Source organism: Molothrus aeneus, chromosome 7, assembly GCF_037042795.1.
Source record: "Molothrus aeneus isolate 106 chromosome 7, BPBGC_Maene_1.0, whole genome shotgun sequence".
Taxonomy (NCBI): domain Eukaryota; kingdom Metazoa; phylum Chordata; class Aves; order Passeriformes; family Icteridae; genus Molothrus; species Molothrus aeneus.
In genome coordinates, this window is record NC_089652.1 from 8889546 (window position 1) to 8906000 (window position 16455).

Here is a 16455-nt window from a genome sequence, read left to right on the forward strand (position 1 = left end):
TAGTAACCATCACAGACTCTCTCTATAAACCAAATCATTTTCCAGCTGCTTTTTCCTGACCAGCAATAACAGAAGGGTTGGATGGATTATCTAATCTTTGTTTCTGTCATGGGTGATTGACACCCATATGAACTCAGCTTTGAAAATCCAAAAATAGTTCCAAACTTCCTTAAAAGCAGCTCCAAACTAGTTTTATTGTTTAAATGAATGCTTCACTTTTTCTGTTGGTTTTATTTTCAAAGATGCTGCAGCACCTTAGGTGATGTTGCAGTTACTCAGTTGCTTGTAGATCAGAGCTGTAATTACATGTGTATAAGTGTTGTATCTTGCACTTGTTGTTATCTGCTGATATAAACTGTATTTTGTGTCTTGAAACTGCCTGGGCCTGTTTATTTTCAGGCTAGATTAAAACATTTCCAATGTGTAAGCAGGGGATAATGTTCTTCCCTTGAAGAATGCCTCTTACTGAGGCTAAATGAAAAAGGAGCAGGTAATGTGCTGTATCCAGTGGTGGCTTTTTTTAAAGCTTGGGTAGAGGCTCTAGGTATTTAATTCAAGAGAATTGCTGATGTAATGGCATGGGTCTCAGAGCAGGGTGTGCTCCTTCTGCATTTCCAGATGGCACAACAGTGCAGGAGAAAACTGAAATGAATGTGCTCACAGTTCCTGTCTGGCACTGAGAAAACGTGATGGAGATTTAGTCTGTAAAATCACATCACAGCCTTTTTGCCAATGCTTATCACTGTTTTATTTGGCTCTCCCCCACAGAGGCAAGCAAACTTGTCATGTCATATGTAGCTGCTGTGTGTGGAAAAGGGGCAGAGGTTAATCAAGTAAAAGAACAACTTTTGCAGTCAAATCCAGTCCTTGAAGGTAAGAATCTCACTGACTATGTGCCAACGTGTTACCAGTGTGTGCACTGGTGTTCCAGCTGAGCTGGTTTGGAAAACTGTGTCTGATGATGTTTTATTGTTGTTTGGTGTCCAAAACCATAGGAGATGCTTTATGTGAATACATCTGTAGGACTTTCTTCAGTTGTGTGTAGGCTTTCTTGAGAAGAAAATGGTTTCCCTCATGTAGGAAGAGCTCAGGAAGTTAGGTCATGCTTCCCAACGTCTTCCTGCTGCTCTCAGAGGGGCTTACCCTTTCTCAACCCTGCCTTGATGATGCTTGCCTATATCAAAAGACTTGACTCCAGTTCAGTCCCTCTGATTCATTTCCTTCCAAATCATATTATTATAGTCTCTAGTAAACAAACAAGCTCTGTAAGGCATTATTTCTCTTTTAGGGGGAAAAAAAAAAAAGGGTGAAGGAATGGATCTTAGAAAAAAACTAAGCCAATCCATATGCATGCCTGTTGATCCCTGAGACTCATTGTTCCTAGGTCTGGTGATTGTTGGCCTGCTCTTCCTGACAGCTGCCATTCCTGCTCTCCCATGAAAGGCTTTTATTTTTTTAATTAGTGATTTTAATTTAAAGAGGTTGGCTGCCAGAAACAGAATTATTTTTTTTTTTAATCCTGGAGATAGGTTATATGATCCTCAAAGCTTGCAGTTTTGTCCCATTGTCTAATAATTGCCTTCAGAAGTTCCTTGGTTGACACTGACTTATTTAGATCTATTGTGTTGATTCCTGGCTCAGCCTTACCCAGAATTTTCAAAGCTGTTGTGGTGCTGGGACAAAGTCAGTTGTCAAAAGACAATTTTTCATTATGGCCACATCATATGTGCTGTTTGTAAAGACTGTTGAGTGTCAACATTGTTTATTGCCTTGCTTATAGGTGATGAATTGGAACCTATAGGGGGCAAGGACTCTGTAAGTGAAAACAGAGGGAAAAACAGAAAAAAAATAAAATGAAAGGGAATGTAAGAAATTGGACAGAGAGCAGTGGGGAAGTGGATAGTTAAAACATGGTCTTTGCACACAAACCAGAAATTGTAAGCAAAGACTTGTAAAGAAAGGATGAAATGTTGACATTTAAGAATAATAGAAGTGCTGGATAAGCCTTTCTTTGATGATCAGCTGTGTTCCCCTTAAAGCTGAATGGGGGGATTGCAGCCCTCCATTGTTTTGGGCTCACAGAGAAGAGCTGTGTTGTTTTATCGCTGTTCTGGAAGCAGATTTCAGATCCAGACAGAAATGGCATGGTGGGTACTGAGGCTTTTCTTGCCAAAGCTAGACTGTTCCCCAGGGACTGCCAAATGAGTTTGATTTCTTGTTGGTTTGTCAAGCTTTGTTTTAATGCAAAAGGAATCAGCTGAGCTTACTGAAGATTGCCTTATCATTTTATGATGATAAATGATGATTGCCTTATCATTTCAAGGTACTATTTGTTCTACTTGATGGGCTGGTAATGCCTGTTGAGCTTTTTTGGAAGGTTGGACACAGGGTTATTCTGTAAGGAATAAAAACTGAGCAAGCCTGGCTGCTTATATATGTTTTAGAAAGAAATTAGGCATTTGTGGTGAGATTTATTTTTCTTTGGTTATGTAGTTCTGTTTCAGTCAAACTGCAGTGCAAGAAAATGACATAAATGTTACATATGCGTAATTTATCTTATGGGATTATTTTTATTAAACTACAGTTGCTACTGTAAATTAACTTTTAGAAACAATGAACTTTAGGGAAAACCAAGGAATGTGCCTCATGCTTTATAATGGAACATTTGTGCTTGGCTCCATGCAGTTATAAATGACTTTACTGTTCAGCACAGAATTTAAGAAAATGCAGCTCAGAGATTTGGTTGTTGAAAAGATGATTTATTGCAGGGCATAAAGATTCAAAAACAATTCTTTCACTTATCCTGGCCTTTAGGATCAACAAACTTTTCATTTTGGCTCTAGTTCTTTGGTCAAGAATAAGTCTACTCATGTAAGTGTGTGGAAGCCTTAAGGCATGTATTTATTTCTGTCCAAAAAACGTTGACTTGACTTGATCTTTGAGTATATATATGCTATGTAAATAAATACTGGGATAAATAAAGTCTCTTGTTGGAAGTAGGAGTGCTGTACCTAATGATGGAGGGGACACTCCTGTTTGACTCCATGTGCTTGGACAATGTGGGAGTTTGAGAGCTTGAATTGTCGTCCTGCCTGAGTTCTTGTCCTGCCCCTGCTCTGAGACGGTGGCTGTCCATCTGAATGTCACCCTGGGCAGTCCTTTCTCAGAGAATTTTCATTGTTGTTAAACTGGAGCTAAAGAAATTTAAACCAAGCTATTCAGAAAGCTAGTTTAGATCAAGCTGAAGACAAACTTTCATTGTAAATCTGACTGATTTCAGCTGAGTAATATTCAGCTTGAGGTAGAATTAATGAGTTGAAATGGTGTAAATAAATCAATTTCAAAGCATTGATTAAACTGTCCTATGCAAACAATTTTTAAGTGTCATTCTGTAATTTCCTCACTTCTGGCCTCCAGCTTTTAATGTATTCTGGGAACTAGGATTCATTTCTTTCTCTGACATCAAGAAGAAGAAGTATTTCCTGTGTTTAAAGTTATTTGGGTAATAAAATTATGAATTTGTTGATTCAAACCCCAAAGATATATGCTTAATAGGGGTACAGTTTTGTTTTGGAACCATTTCCTCTTGTATATTTTTCTTTAGCTTTTTTAAACAAGGAAAGTGTTGAGACAAAACCTCTTTGGACTTCTATAGATTTTTGGTATTTGTGATCGTGTCTGTCACACTCTGTCCCCAGGGACTGATGCCCATACAATGTACAGGGCATTGTTTCTTCTCAGAAGTCTGTATTTCCTTTAAATATACCAGCAGACCTAGATATTTTAGCATTTAAATATTTTTTTACTGATAGATTTGCTTGTTGTATTTGTTTTTTCTCTTTCTCCAGCTTTTGGGAATGCCAAAACTATGCGGAATGACAATTCCTCTAGATTCGTAAGTATTTTCTTCAGTCCTTTTGAAGGAGTGTGCTTTGCTGTTGGCTATTTCTGTTTTACCATGTATCAACCACCAAGGCATCCATAAAGAGGAAAGAAATAATTTTGGGAGTTTTCTTGTAGCTGTCTGAGGAGTGTTTGAAGAAGGTGAACACCTACAGCAACAGTCAGTATTTAATTTTGTACACAGGAGCACGTTCTCCTTCCCCAGTGTGTTAGTAGGGCACTGTTAGTGATGCCTCTTCAAAGATATTTCACCTCCTTGCCAGAAATCTTGTTGGTTTCTGGTATGGGCATAGAGTTCAATTGAATATCAAAGCAGAGGCTAAAAAAGAAAAACAAAATTAGGATGTGGCAGCCTGTGACTGGATGAAAACATAATTACAGTGCAGCTGGATTCTATAATTTTCTGGCACTGGTGGCTTTAGTGTCAGAGACCATGTGTCCAGCAACTGGTCTGCTTAGCAAGTAGATATTTCCATGTGATCTTGTTTTCCATTCATATGTATATTTTTTGGGTTAAAATGACTACTTTAAGTTTCCATTTGCTTTCTATAACATTTCAAAATGTGTTTGCACCTTTAGTTTTTAATATGAACATTTGTAGTGTTATTTTTTTTGCTTAAATTATTTATAATTAATCAACTGGTTGAATTCAACCTTTTTTGGGCATGTAATGGAATGAGAAATTGCTAGAATTGCCAGTTGAAAAACCAGAAAAGTTGATGCTAGAGTTGAGAGGTTCAGAAGTGTGAGTACTTATCATAGTTTCTCCTGCTAAAATCAGAAAGCTGAATGCAACTCTGTCACTTGCTCACTTGTGTCCAGAAAAGCAATATTGTGAGATGTGTGAAGTTGACAAGAGAAGGAAAATCTATTCACTGGGAGAATGGTGTGTTGTGAGTTAAAGCAAATGGATAGAAGTTCTAGACATTGTGAGATTGGAGAGCGGCTTTTTTTTTTTTTCCACTTGGGAAATTTCCTCCCCTTCCCTTCTAATTCTCAAGAGCTGATGATGTTCCACATGTCTGTGAAGGCTCCTTCTACAGCTCATTGCCTCTGGTTGTGAACAGAACAAGGGGTCTTCATCACAAGGGCAGTGCCAAAATCTGGGGCACCTGTAGAGATTTCTAATTTTTTTTAAAAAAGAAAGGCTAGGAAGACTGCAATTATCAGACATGACACTGCAGAAATGATGAGCAGACAGCCCAGAAGTCTTTCCAGGACAAAGTGGAACTAACAACTATTTTGCCTTTCAAGTCCTTGCTTATAAACACTGAGCTAAAAATACTTTTGGAAACACCCAGCTGTCCCAGTCCTTGGGAAATGAAAATTTAATTATCTGATTTACTTTTTTTCTCTCTGAAATTATTCGAATAATCTCACAATTAACCTTGAACAATACAGTATAGCAAAGAAAATAGAGTTTAAGTAGAGTCAAGTCAATCTCAATGAAATTCCCAGTAAATTAGTACATTTCTTTGAGTGAGTCTGTGTAAAGTGCTTGGTTTTTTATGTTCTGTAATAAAAAGTAAAATAGAAAAATGAACAAAACCCAATCTCTTCCTGAATGCAGTGAGTAAGGAAATAGTATCACAAGGCTTTTTAGTGGATTATTTTTGTCCCAGAATCTTTGGTTTGGGTTGGAAGGGACCTTAAAGACCATCTCATTCCACCCCCTTGCCATGGGCAGGGACGCCTTCCAATGGACCAGGCTGCTGAGAGCCCTGTCCAACCTAGCCTGCTTCTCTGGGTAGCCCATTCCAGTGCCTCACCCCCCTCACAGTGAGCAGTGTCCTCTGCTAAGTGTGTGCCAGAGGATGGAATTTGGCTGAATTACTACCAGCAGCTTTTATCTTTCTAAACTGCCTTGCCAAGGCAAGCAGCACTGCTGTTGCCTTTTCTGCACAGTCTGTCCGTTTTGTCACTCTTAAATGTAGCTGTTACTACATTAAGCACTTGTCAAATAAATTAAAACGATCCAAAGACCGGAGCGATCTTCTGTGATGTGGAAAAGTCAGGCAGGAGTCAAGGAAACGCGGCGGGATTGAAACGGCTTGTGCGGTGACAGCCCGTTAATTGTTGCCTCTGGTCTCCTGAGTTCCAAGGGAAAGAGTTCAGCGGGAAGAATCCATCACTTTTACAAGGCAGGCACGCGCTCGCGGACAGACGCCCCGCGATCGCTGCCAGCCGCTGCCTGGGGCCAGGCTCAGTGGCTCTCCTTCAGCTGCCGTGCTTCACGCTCCCACAGCTCCCAGGGAGAAAGGAAGAGCATTTCTTCCTGCATCCTTCAGTAAATAAGTGTGGCCCTAAATGGCTGCAGGGATTGTTTGGTGTTCTTGGCACTCCAGTGGGAGTTTGTACAATGTGCGTTTTCTTCACAGAACCTTAGAAACTGAGCAAGTCACTGGGTTGCTTTGCAGCTCTGACTAAAGCTGTTTCCATAAAAATCCCTGGCTGTGATAACATCTTAAAAGATTTTGATAATTTTCTCTTTTGCAAAAATCTGACAGGAGACTGTCAGATTGCTCTTCCAGCCTTTGAACCAACTAACTTAGTGTCTTGAACTTGTGTTTTTCTTAAACAGAAATTGTAATCTTAAAATTTGTTGCTTTCACAGGGAAAATACATGGATATTGAGTTTGATTTCAAGGGTGACCCACTTGGGGGAGTTATAAGCAACTGTGAGTATTACTTTTGCTATCATTATTTTCACAGATTAAAATGTTTTCTGTAGAAAGGAAGATGGTTAAATGATTGAAAAGATCACCTGTGTTAGTCTAATAGAAGTTGTCTCCATCATGTGATAAAATTTAATTTTATTGCTGTTGTGGTGCTGAATAATGTACCTCAGAGGAAGTGAAAACAGACTTGAAGAGGTAAGCACGAATATTGAATTTACTGCATGGTTTCAAAGGTACTGAGTGATGTGTGTGAGTCTGTATATTATCTCTGAAGCTGGTGGCAGATGAACATCTGAGGGTCTTTTTTTATTCTTGAATCCCTGGAATCAGATGTGTTACTAGGTTTGATGGGTCATATATTTATGTATGTCCTGTAATTTGCAAGGGTGATAGAGAGTGTGCTGGAGATCACCATGAGATGAGTGTGTTTACTTGAAACTAAAGCTGTCTGTACAAATTTATACACCTCAAAGTATAGGAAAAGTGTATGAGAGACGATAACCAGCTGTTGAGTTTGGGGAGGTAAAGGTGACCTTGGAGCTTGTTTTATGACACCTGTAGCAATTCAGAAATTCTGACCATCTCTCTGTTGGGAAAAAAAAGGCTGGGAACTGAATGGCAGCCCAGAATGCTTTGACTTGCTTTTCTTTTGAGGGTTTAAGTGCAGCTTTTAAAATAAATTCCTCCTCAGTGCTATATAAAGCCATATTTGTTTGGTTTTCTTATTTTTAAAAGGGGAGGAAGAGGGCAGTGAGTGACTATACTAGGTGTCACTGACCCAGCCTTGACCTCTCATTCCACTCAGCCAAATTCATTGCTGCTTCTAAAGATGTGACTTTTGACACCACTGGCATTTTGCTGGTTGTGAAATAATGAGACTCACCCAAGGTGAACTGTACTCTCCATATATAACATAAACATTTTAAAAACACCATGAGGAATTTTGCACATATATGTAGGTTTTGGCTTTTTTTCAGAGGGCAGACATTTTTTCTCAACCAGATCACCTTTTGGAACTGTGCCTGAAGAGCCTAATTTTTGTGACAGGGTAGGTTTTGAAACTCAATTTAGTCACTATATAAGTGTTTATGGCTATCTATTAGCTTTGACATTTGGCAGTTAACAAAATTAGAGGCCAAACATAATATAATCATAATAATTAAATGTGAACAAGAAGGTTCTAAAAGGCTGTTATGTTTCTTTTTATTTCCCATTAAAAATATATACATAAAAATGAGCCCTCCTTTGTAAGAGTGGACATTTAACAGTCTGTCTTTGAAAGTACTGCACTGAGTCATGTAATTAAAATATTGTGTCATATCAAAAGGCAATCCAAATAGTTGCTCTGTAGTTTATCTGCCCCATAAATCTCTGCATGGTGTAATTATAACATTACATGTAATTGTAGTGATGTGATGACATATGTATCAAAGGGCAGACATATTTTTTGGATCCATCTAAAATATGCCTGTTTTAGGCATTCTTTCTGTCTTGTCACATGTAATAAATATCTAATAACAAGGAGATTAATTTCAATTTAAGAATAAAGACCTGATGTCTAAGCAAGCCCTGTTGAGTAAAAGATGTTACTTGTTGAACTATGAAATGCCTCATCCTTGGCAGGGTATGTCACAGCAAATACTGAGTTCCTGTACCAGCATGTTAATACAGCTCATCTTTGACTAAGTGTTTGCAAAATTTGCTAGTCCATCCATCTCTCTTTAAAAGAGATGTTAAATTCTCTGCATTTTCAAAGCAAGTTGGTTGTGCTGCCTTAGATCTTCTCCACACATCTCCAGCATTGCATTGCAACACAAACATTTCTTTTTCTGTCAGGCCTCATCATTCTGAAGATATTGGGGGCCTAAATTCTTTTACACCCCTCAGAATTTACTCTGGTTTAAGTCAAAATCAGGGTTTGTCTTCATAATTCATCAAGCATGAAGTCAAGTAGTGCTGAAGTTTCCTATCCTTAAAAGGGAAAGTATGATTATAAAAATATTAATAAATATTCTTTGATTTCTGACCCTCTGTTGGTTTAGTATCAATATGATGTGAAGATGACATAATAATGCTTTAGTTAAACTTTTAAGAGTTGTTTCTGGCCAGCATAATTTCCACACATCAGTTAAGGTAGTGGGCTTTTTGTGGCACAGCCTGAAGATGTATTTCATAGTGTGAGTGGCTTGGAGCAGACACACCGAACATCTAGGTTGTTTTGGTGGCAAGGATGGTAACCAAGATAAGCTACCAATTTTATCAGACTGGTGTGGAAAAGCAGAGACCCAGTGGGCTGAAAGGTCTCTTTTGGAATGGCCTGTTCTGCCCTGCTCTGGAATGCTGTGAAGCTCTGTGGAAGGCTGGTCACTCTGCCTGGGTGACCCTTCAAGGAGTGGCTGATGCTGCTGTGCCCTGGGGCCATTCTCCTGCTGCCCTTCAATGAGCTCCTGCTCCTTCATGAGAGGGGTTAGCCTGGGAGTGAACCCTTCTCAGGATGGAGTTAGAGGGTGGGATTATCATGCCAGAACACACTGCTGGTCTGTCCTGTCCGGTTTGCAGCCAGTGGGAATATCCAGCTGACAGATCCGAAACATTTAATGTGCCATGAACAGAAGGGTAAATCTTCTGAGTAAAATCAGAATGGAAATAATGAAATGGAAGGGATTTGTGGCATCTCTAAATTCAGGACTGGTATGTGCCCAAAGTGAAGATAATGTTGTGTTTGAACAGTGTCAAATCTGTGCAGTCTCATTTCATGTATGGCAGCTCAGATCTTCCAACCGTGATGGTTTCCAAGGAAATTGATTTACTGTTACATCATTGTGAACAGTCATGAAAAGAAATTGGGAATGGAAAATTTGAAATTAATGTGATTTATGCAGACTTTAAATATTTTACTTCAGTCAGGAATTGTTTCCCCCTTGGACTACAAGGCAGCAAGTGTTGCATTTGTTTGATCCATCAACAGTGGGTGAGTGAATAGGAGGGTGAAGAAGGCTGACTGAAGTGTGCAGTAAGCCTGAATTGTTAGTCCTGCCTTTTTGTTAGCTTTCTGTGAAGATCCCAGCTTGTTTTCCTAGTGAGTGGGAGATGCTGGAGCCCTTGGAAGGTGCTCAGTCCTGGTGCCAGCTGCCAGCCAGCCCATCCATCCACAGGTGACCTGTTTCATGTGCACGGGGTTAGGAAATCCAGACTGCTCCTGTGGGCCTTGCTAAACACAAAACCCTTGCTGTGGTGCCACCTGGGACTGTAGGCATCCCATCACTGTTCAGCAGCAAACATCAGTCCCTGCTTAAAGGTGTGTTGCTGCTTTAAATGGCACCTGTAAACAGGTAAATGTTTTTTTACATTTACATTTTCTCTCTCTGAGGTGCATCTGCTCTTTCTGCTTTCCTGCTTATTCCTGTTTATAATCACTGCTGTTGTAGTGGACAGTCTTGCCAGCACTTATGCACTGAGAAGGCTTTTTTTCCAGAGCACTTATGAGTAAAGGCAGTGTTGGAGTGTTGCTTTCAGCTGGGTGTAGTATTGTGGAAATAAATTACAGAAAAGATCAGTGTTATTATTAGTTTTTCATTTATCATAACTACTTTGTTAGTAAGGATGAGAGAGAGGAGAATGGTAGTTTCTTTTCCACCTGTAATTACACAATAAGACATATCTTATATAAAAATAGGTATGTTTGGTTTTGAAGTAATAGGTGCTAATTGCAATAGCTTTTTTCAGCTCTGAAGTATGACTCTGTCCACAGATGCTGCATCTGTTTTGTACTTAAGGCAGTGTTTGTGTGCACACTTGGTTCGTTAGTTTTGTGACTGGTTTTGTGCACACTAAATTAGATGGCTGAAGGGGTTTTCCACAGTACAACTCAAAATCTTTCACTTTCACAATAGTTTAGACCTTTTGAAAAGCATGGATCTTACAATATCTTTCCCAGAGTTTTTGCAAGTCTTAAATTTTCACGTTTCACCTGGAATTTCCTGCCAAAAAATAGCTGGTTTTTAGCATTCAGTGATCTTTCCTAATCTGCCTAAGCCCTTCAGTGATATAATGATTAACTAGGAGACAACATTGGTGCAGGTTGTGAAGTAAAGGATATGCAGTGCCTGATCTGGAAATGCCATTTTTAACCAGCAAAATGTCTTTAGAGTCTGGATAACAAGAGATTAAGAAAGGGCCCTGTTTTGCCATCTTTTCCATCAACAGCTTGAAAGAAATCTGAGATGTTTATTTAAGACAACAACTTTTTTTTTTTTAAGTTAGCAAAGGGATAACTTTGCAGCTTATTATTTTTTACTTGCTTGATCATTTTAAAAGTCAGAAGTAATTACCCACTTACTAAGCAATCTGGAACCTGAGCTGTGATGTGAATCCTGTTGGGAAGCTCCTTTGCTTAGGAAAATATTGCAGAAACTGGACAATTAGACATTATGGGAAGAGATATCCATTCTTGTTGATTTTCTTTTTTTTGTTTTAAATCTTCACTTGTTGCAACATCTCCCCATCTCCCTTGGTGTTCCTCTCAGCACATTTGCCACCATTTAGGCAATGGCTTTGCCTAAACTAGGAAGAGTTTGAGAAAACAAGCTGCAAACTATATTAAACATTTTGATTAGTTCATTTTTAAACAGCATTCATCACTTGAGCAAGGAGGATTTAACACTTTAAATGATGCAGTCATTGTCAATGCACATTTAGTAGTTTTTGACTGACACAATTATGGATCAGTTTATCCAAGAGAACATTACTATGAGCTTGGTGGGAATAATAGGGAAAAGTTCATGAGGAACTTCTTAATCAGTGACTTTTTTTGATGGATGCTAGATAGTCAAGGTAGGAAAAGAAAAAATAATGTGGCTGTAGAAATAAGCTGCTGTGACTAGAACATGTTCTGTAACCTGTTGAGCAGCTAAAAGGCTCCTTGTCATGGCCAGCTGAAGAGACTATGACTAAAATAAACTTCACCTGGATGATTTAGAATGTACCAGGCTAGTGTGATTTTTTGGTTTTGCTGTTTACTTGCTCCTTTTTTGAATGTTGATTTGATTTCTAGTATATTTAAAGAAATACAAAGATCCTAAATTTTTCTACATCTCTCCTTCTCTCCTTCTCTCCTTCTCTCCTTCTCTCCTTCTCTCCTTCTTCTCTCCTTCTCTCCTTCTCTCCTTCTCTCCTTCTCTCCTTCTCTCCTTCTCTCCTTCTCTCCTTCTCTCCTTCTCTCCTTCTCTCCTTCTCTCCTTCTCTCCTTCTCTCCTTCTCTCCTTCTCTCCTTCTCTCCTTCTCTCCTTCTCTCCTTCTCTCCTTCTCTCCTTCTCTCCTTCTCTCCTTCTCTCCTTCTCTCCTCTCTCTCATGTTAAATCAAATTGTTTAGCAGGGTGCTTCCACAGATCTCTTGCATTTAAACAGTGATATCTAGGAATAGCAAAAAAATCTTCAGAACCTGAGGCCTGTAGCTGGATTTTGAATCATCTGAATTGATGGGTATTCAGACAGAAATGTTTCCAAGGTTGAACTTTTCCAAGGCAAATCCATTTTTTAATTTTAATTTTTTGCTTTGGTGCATGCAACAAGTTAAACATTCTTGTTGAAGCAGAAGCACTGTAAGATAATGCAGAAATAACCCATAAACACACCATATGTGTGTGTATATGTATATGTGTGAGTTCTATATGTGCTCTCCTGATAATTCTGCATCGTCCCTACACATAATTCACATAGACCATGTAACAAAATGTAATGTAGAGGGAGTTTGGGGGTTTTTGCTTCTGTGGATTTTCACATAGATGAGCACCATCTGTCCACACATTCCACTGTCATCACAATCACCCAGGGGCCACGTGCAGCAGTCTGAGGTGCAGCTTTGTCTTTTCTCTTTGGAGTGTTTGATCCACAGAGCTGGCAATTGGTGGGAGTTAACACAAAAGTTACTGGCAGTGCAGTGGTTGCATCAAGAAAAATATATGTGGTTGATTTATTAAAATGCTAATTAGGGCAAACAGAGGGAAGAAGTTTTCTGAAGAATTGGGCAGATGGTCTGGATCTCTCCTACAAGTCTGATTTCAGTCTGCATGTGAATAGAAAGAAAAGGGAAAAAAACCCCAATGAACACAGATTTGAAAAAGAATTGGCAGCAGCTGCTTTGTTAAGGAAAATACCTGATTTTCTGACAGCGACTGCTTTTTTCCTCAATTATGAAGGCCGACAGAATATAGAATTTTAGGCCTTTTGAAAACTGATTGTGAGATGGTTAACTTTGTTGCTTCTAAAAATACACGAATAAGATAAACTGGTGAAAAAAACCAGTTATCCTCCTAAACATAACTAATTTTACATACGTTCAGGAACCTTTTTTTTAAATCTGCTGAAGGCATGCATGCAATTAGAAGGCTTACATACAATATTTTGCCAGGATGTGTAGCTGGGCTTTTATGACAGCATTTGAGAAAATTTATGGGTAGAATATTTTTAAACCCAAATAAGCCAAACCACATTGCTTCAATATCCTTTGAGAATACAGCCATTTCCTGAAGTGTGTGCAGCCACTGTGGGAGCTGAAGTTGTTTATTTTTTTGAGATTAAATTTGGCTGCGATCTGTTCCAGCACTTGCCTGGAGAACCTTCACAGCCAGCACAGCTCTGAACTGCCTGCTGCTCACCTTGCCTTTCCCAGCCCAAGTATTAACACTTGGATGGGGGACCAGCCTGTAAATACTTGAAATTTGTCCTACTATTAGCCAATCAGAAGATTAACAATATTGTCTGAATTTCGTCATTGTTGTCAGTGGCTAATTATGGGGTGCAGAACAGCGACAGCTCCCTTTGGGGGTTTTCTTCTTGCACAGGCTTAGAGAGAACTTTACCCCCAGTCCCAGGAGATGTGGGGCTGTGTCGTGGTAGGTGCAGGGGGAACTCCTTTGCTGTGTGCTTGGAATGAGGCATTGAATGTCTCTGTCTCCATGTCACTGAATATGTGTGGTTTAAGGTATACACATGGGAATTGTGCGTTTGCTATCTGGAAAGATGTAGTTGTGCTAGTGAGAAAAGAAGGAAAAACCATATGTTCAGTAGAAAACCAGCAGGTCACACTGGTACCTGTCCAGATGTTCTCTTACTGCATTCCTCTTCCTTCTCCTGGAGTGCTGTGAACCACAGCCTTCCAGTGCAGTGCAGGCTGAACAACCTTTCAATTGCCACCTCTGTGGCACATAGGATGTTGAGTCTGAAGTGGTTGCAAGGTGTTACAAGTCAGTCTGCTTATGCTGCCTGCCCGGATTCCTGCCCTCGTGGGCAAGGCTTAGAAATGTGTCTGTCACTGACAGCAGCCTTCCTGTCAAGCTACTCCATCAGTGCAGTGAGGCTTCCCAAAGTGCTGCTTTTCCATTTCACTTTGAGTATATCAGGATGGAGCTTCTGTCAGCCCCACTGGGAATTATTTCGTAGTCTGATACACCTGAGGATCACAAAGTGCTGCATGATTATTCAGTTTAAACGCTTTCTTTATTTGGTCTCTCCTTTTCATTTACCCATCTTTCATGCACTTAGCCTGGTAACATTTTGCCTCTTCAAACTTTCACTCATAGAGTAATCCTCACCAAATCCTAATTTTGTGGTGGTACTGTAAATCAGTTGACATCTTTTGAGCACATTGCCTCCCTGACCTGAATTCTTTGCAGCTCACAGACTGCAGCCTTTACCAGAGCACTGGGCTTGCCCCTAGCTCAAAGAAATATTTGATATACATGGTATACTATGATAAGGTTCATACCGATGCTCTTCTGGTTTGCTGATGGTGATATAAAGCAATGAAGTAGAAAATGATGGTGGGTTATATTAATTTGAAAGGGTTTTGCTCCAGCAGTCTGTCCCTGACCTGTGAGATTTTTGTTGGTTTGTTTGTTTAGATCTGCTAGAGAAGTCTCGTGTTGTTAAGCAGCCAAGGGGAGAAAGAAACTTCCACATTTTCTATCAGATCCTGTCTGGTGCATCAGAAGAGTTTCTCTGTAAGTGTTCCCTTGTGCCTTGTTCACATGTGAGTTTTCTTTATATTTAATGTGCTATTCCATGCACATCATCTTTTGTAGGAAATGTGATATTGATTCATTTTTCAAGTAATTGGTGGTAGTATCATTGGTATTACATGAAGTCCATGTATGCTTTGATATTATCCAGATACCTGAGTCAGAATTACTGAATTAGTCAGAATTGCTGGATAATAATGACAAATTTGAAAACATGTTATTCAGAAGGCTAATAATTAAAAGATCCTTGAAGAAAATCCAATAGTAACAACCTATTCCTGACAGTGCTGATTCTGTGATTAAATTGCTACTAACAAGAATGCTATTACTAGTGATACTTTTATTTGGTTTATTAGGCAAGCTCAAGCTGGAGAGGGACTTCAGCAGATACAACTACCTGGGCCTTGATTCTGCCAGAGTGAATGGAGTGGATGATGCTGCAAACTTCAGAACAGTCAGGGTGAGAAGGAGCAGGGGGCTGGCTGTGCAGGCTTCTTTCTTATGGCCCTTGGTCTGTCTGTCCATGCAGGGCTGGGCTGGGAGGGACACCTTTTCTGAGTGCTGGCACTCTTCATGCTGGGATAGAGCATGTTTGTGCAGGGAAACATAAATATAGCTAGGAAATGGGATCAAGCTTCTGGAGTATTCTTAGGGGAATACAAAAAGGACCAAAAAAAACCCACAAACAAATAAGAATAAAAAAAGTAAAAAAAAAAAACCAAACAAAACTACCTCCAAATCAAAAACAAACAAACAAAAAGAAAACAAAAGAAAGGGGGGAAAAAAACCCGGACACCTTAGTCAGCTCCTGGGAAAAGTTCTATTTTGTAGTGGCTTAAGACAGCAGTGCCTGAGCCTCAGGGACCAGGTGATACTGAACAAGTCGAAAGAAAAGGAGGACTGGGATGATTCTCAGGATGGTTTCCTGCCCTGTTTTTGCTTGGTGGTACTCAGGGACAAGATGAATACAGGACCTTGTTACCCAGTGTGTGCAAATATGGATTCTAAATGTGACTGGTCTGAGAAGACAGGAGGACCTGTTCATCTGACTGGGAAAAATTGGGTTGGGTTACAAACTAAATTAAGTGGCTAAAAAAAGTACAGTGTTTCAGAAACCCAAATTTTCAATGAGTCCTAGAAGTGGACTGGACTGAATGCCAGCTCCATTTTCACACCTCCTGTGTATTATAAAACTTATTTATCATAGCATGGGAATTATATGAGGCACTTTTAGTAACAGAAGTGTTCGTAAGCCATTTGTAATTTTGCAGATAAATGGTGAATTTTTCAAGAATTATCTGCTTAAATGTAAATGCTTTTATCTCATAATTTTATTTGTCCCCTTTCCAGAATGCAATGCAGATTGTTGGGTTTATGGATCATGAAACACAGTCGGTTTTTGAAGTGGTGGCAGCCGTTCTGAAATTGGGAAATATCGAATTTAAGCCTGAATCTCGTGCAAATGGCCTAGATGAAAGTAAAATCAAAGATAAAAATGGTAAGATGAGATTGGTGTTTGGAAGAAAGCCACTAATTTGTCTGAAGTCATTATTAATTTTGTTGTTTCTGCAGACATACAATATCCTTACATGTGAATTAGATTGTTTCCAGAGCTCACCCTCAGGCAACTATGGGCTGCATTCTGTGCAATTTCAATAGTTCTGTTTGAAATGCCAAAAATTATTTTCTCCTTTTTCCCCACTTTGTTAGCACTTTATTCTAAAATGTTAAATGGTTCTGTGCCTTTATGTAACTGCTTGTTTTTTCTCCAGTGGAGGATTTTTGTTCTTTTGCAGTATCTCTGCCTTTAGTGTCAGATTCATTTGGTGATATTTATGCAGCTGATGTATTTTGAA

At 39.4% G+C, this 16455-nt stretch overlaps 1 protein-coding gene across 4 annotated transcripts in view; it reads left to right on the top strand.

Annotated features, from left to right (window-relative positions):
* MYO1B (myosin IB) overlaps positions 1 to 16455 on the top strand; it is a 108528-nt gene that overhangs the window by 50110 nt on the left and 41963 nt on the right. For all 4 annotated transcript variants that reach the window (XM_066553132.1, XM_066553133.1, XM_066553134.1 and 1 more), the window contains exons 5-10: positions 769 to 873; positions 3849 to 3895; positions 6518 to 6581; positions 14483 to 14581; positions 14956 to 15059; positions 15950 to 16097. In XM_066553132.1, coding sequence (XP_066409229.1) covers positions 769 to 873; positions 3849 to 3895; positions 6518 to 6581; positions 14483 to 14581; positions 14956 to 15059; positions 15950 to 16097 — 567 coding nt within the window. The remainder of the gene's footprint in view (positions 1 to 768; positions 874 to 3848; positions 3896 to 6517; positions 6582 to 14482; positions 14582 to 14955; positions 15060 to 15949; positions 16098 to 16455) is intronic.